Source organism: Penaeus japonicus, unplaced genomic scaffold (genome assembly GCF_977035675.1).
Source record: "Penaeus japonicus unplaced genomic scaffold, GWHDUDI00000001_assembly GWHDUDI00000004, whole genome shotgun sequence".
In the NCBI taxonomy this organism is placed as follows: domain Eukaryota; kingdom Metazoa; phylum Arthropoda; class Malacostraca; order Decapoda; family Penaeidae; genus Penaeus; species Penaeus japonicus.
The window spans coordinates 12,125,423-12,128,773 of NW_028234406.1; the positions used below are offsets into that span (position 1 = coordinate 12,125,423).

Below are 3,351 nucleotides of genomic sequence, written 5' to 3' on the forward strand. Positions count from 1 at the left end.
ATATATATATATATATATATATATGAATATATATATATATGAATATATATATATGGATATATATATATAACTGGATATATATATATATATATATATATATAATATTATATATATATATATATATATATATATATAGACTGTATATTTATATATATATGTATATATATATATATAACTGGATATATATATATATATATATATATATATATATATATATATATATATATATATATATATATATATATATATATATATATATATATAGACTGTATATTTATATATATATATGTATATATATATATATATATATATATATATATATATATATATATATATATATATATGCTGTATATATACACACACACACACATGCTGTGTATATATATATTATATATGTGTGTATATATATATATATATATATATATATATATATATATATATATACATATATATATATATATATACATACATATATACTGTATATATATACATATATATATATATATATACATATAAATATATATATATATATATATATATATATATATATATATATACATATACATATATATATATACACACATGTTGAAGTGGTAGATAATGTCATCTTCTCTGCTTGTATTAAGGAAGTTTGGCTTGCCAATGTACAGATAATTGATGTTGGGATCAGAGAAACAGCTACTTCGTACAAGCGTGTGTTCCGGGAGAAGTCCATGGAGCAACATATCTTGCTTTGAATTTGTCTTTGCCGTTAGGTCCAGGTTTTACTTGATAAACCCATCTTCCACCCACTGCTGTGCGATTCTTGGGTAGTGAACTGAGTTCATAGGTTTTCTTGTCCTGTAGTGAAACAATCTCCTCATCCATGGCTGTATTGGGTTTTGTGACATTCGATAGCTGTGATGTATGAAGCTTATATGTGTCACACTGGAGATACTGTCGTCCAGATCATCTGTAACACAGTCATCTAACATCGAGGGTTCCTTTCTTTCTCTGGATGGATATCTTCTTTCTGTATCTGCATCCACTGCTATCTCTTCTCTGTCTTTAGCTGGACATTTCCTGTCTCTATCAGCATCAGCTGGTGTCTCATCTTGTGCTGCTTGAAGTGTTTTTTTTTTCCTGGAGGCTCGTCTCCACCAAAATGTAGTCGTCACTCAAAATTTGCTCGGCACTTGGGGATTCTGTCTTACAAGATGAGTTATCCAGTAAGCATTTCTACTGGGGTCTTTTGAGTCCTGAGGTTATAGCACATATTCCTGGTGTAACAGGCAGTCTTCACAGCATAACTACACATATCCTTGGGTAATTTTAATTCAATCAGTAAACAGCGAGCCATGTCTAATATTGATCTGTGTGATCTCTCAACTGTGCCATTTTGATGCGGTGAATTGGGTGCAGAGAAGTCTTGGTTAATCTTGTTTTCTGTTAGGAGTGTTCTGAACTCATTGTTCGTAAACTCTGTTCCGTGATCACATCTTAGGCGTTTGATATTCCCATATGGTGCTATTTCTGCAAGATATCTTTGCATAGCTGTCACTGTATCACTCTTGCTTTTAATTAGGTAAATTCTAAGAGCTTCGGAGTAGTCATCAATAAAGGAGATGCTGTATCTGAAGCCTCCTTGTGCAGGTGGGTCAACAGGACCAACTACACCACAGTGGACTAAATCTAATGGCTGTTGGGCCTTTTTGTCGGACTCTACTCCTATACTGTGTCATCTTTCCAAGTGTACAAGTGATGCAGTTGAACTTATCCTTCCTTATTATGTGCATTCCGTCAACAGTTGCCCTAGGATTTTATGCCACTTCTCGAGGGTGTGCTTGGCTTCCCCTTCATAGACTATGTTGAATTTATCTGCCAAGTTAGAACAACTTGTTTTTCTCCTCAATGTCAAATATCCTGCCATCCTTGGTAGTTAGAGTACTGCCTTCGGGTGAGAAAGTAATAGTATGTCACTCTTGATAACCTTCCAAACTGACATGTTATCTTGTTTAAATCCTGGTATGTATAATGCATCTTACAATAGAATATTTCGTAAGTTGCCGTCACGATCCTGTATGAAGTCTTCCACAACACCGACTCCTTGTACTGTTCCTTGTTGTCCTTGGCCGTCTGCCAGCTCTATGTAATGGTTTGGTGGATTAAAGGACTCTTGAGATCTCACAAACTTTGGTTCAGTTTCTTCAATATGTGAAGTGCAGCCACTGTCAATCATTAATAAGCCTTCTGCTTCTAAGCTAGTTACATTCTGTTTTCCACAATCATGTATCTCAGTGTTAGTTTCCTCAACAGTGCAAAACCTTGATGAGTGTGTTACATGAAAAAAATACTCTTGATTTTGTTCTCCATTTGCTGAGTTTACTGAATTACTACTCTTTTGTTTCTTCACTCTACATTCACTGTTACTGTGAGTTCTAGATTTATAGAAGTCACACTACTTTCTAGCATTTTGAGGATTGATCACTCTCTGGAACTTACCTCCTTTGCTGCATTTTGATGCAAAATGACCTGGTTCACCACACTTGAAACATTTCTTTTGTTTCATTGTACTATTGTTGTTGACAGTCATGATGAGACTTTCTGTGCTAGAAGTATCCTTCAGACTATCCTCTTGACTTAACAATGCTATCTTTAATTCACTGTATTGTTATGGAGGATTACGCTGGTTAGCTACATCAACAAAATTTCCGTACTTCTTTGGAAGTCCATCCGGTGTTCATACTACTATAAGACCATCAGTAATGTGTTCATCTATTTCCCTGAGAGCAGATACTGTCTCATCTATAGACGTAAGATATGCCGTAACACTGTCACCATCCATCCTTTTGTTTATGAATGATCTCCATAGAGCATACAATCTGTGTTGTGTTTCTCTTAGGTAGTGTTTACGTAGCAATGTCAATGCTTTCACTCAATCTCTCCTCGCTTCACGCTTTATCATGCCAAGTGACGTTCTGTCAAGGCACCCTGTTAAGTGGGCATAGATTGTTGCCATGGCCTCTTCCAAATCATAATCATCTGGGCGTTTGCAAGCATACTTATCAAAAGCAAGATGAAGTTTCAGAACTCGGAGAGCCCCTGTGAAGTTTTCTTCCCACAAATCATAATTATTGGCATTGTCATCAAATTCCTTAAATCTGAGCCCATAACCTGTTGAGGTGGTGGAAGATGTCATCTTTTATGCGTGAATTAAGGAAGTTTGACTTGCCAATGTACAGAAAATTAATGTAGGGATCAGAGAAACACAGCCACTGCATATAAGCGTATAAGCGTGTATTCTGAAGTCCTTGGAGAGAAGAGGTTGTTTACATTACACTTTGTAGATCTTGCTGTAAGATGGTGCATATA

The 3,351-nt window shown here is 34.7% G+C and overlaps 1 protein-coding gene across 1 annotated transcript; it reads right to left on the bottom strand.

Annotated features, from left to right (window-relative positions):
* Positions 1-678: 678 nt before the first annotated feature.
* On the bottom strand, positions 679-3,178 carry LOC147471923 (uncharacterized). The gene is given in 4 exon segments (XM_086535777.1): positions 679-897; positions 1,223-1,512; positions 1,652-1,791; positions 2,025-3,178. Coding segments are annotated over 4 exon segments (1,803 nt in total).
* Positions 3,179-3,351: the final 173 nt, after the last annotated feature.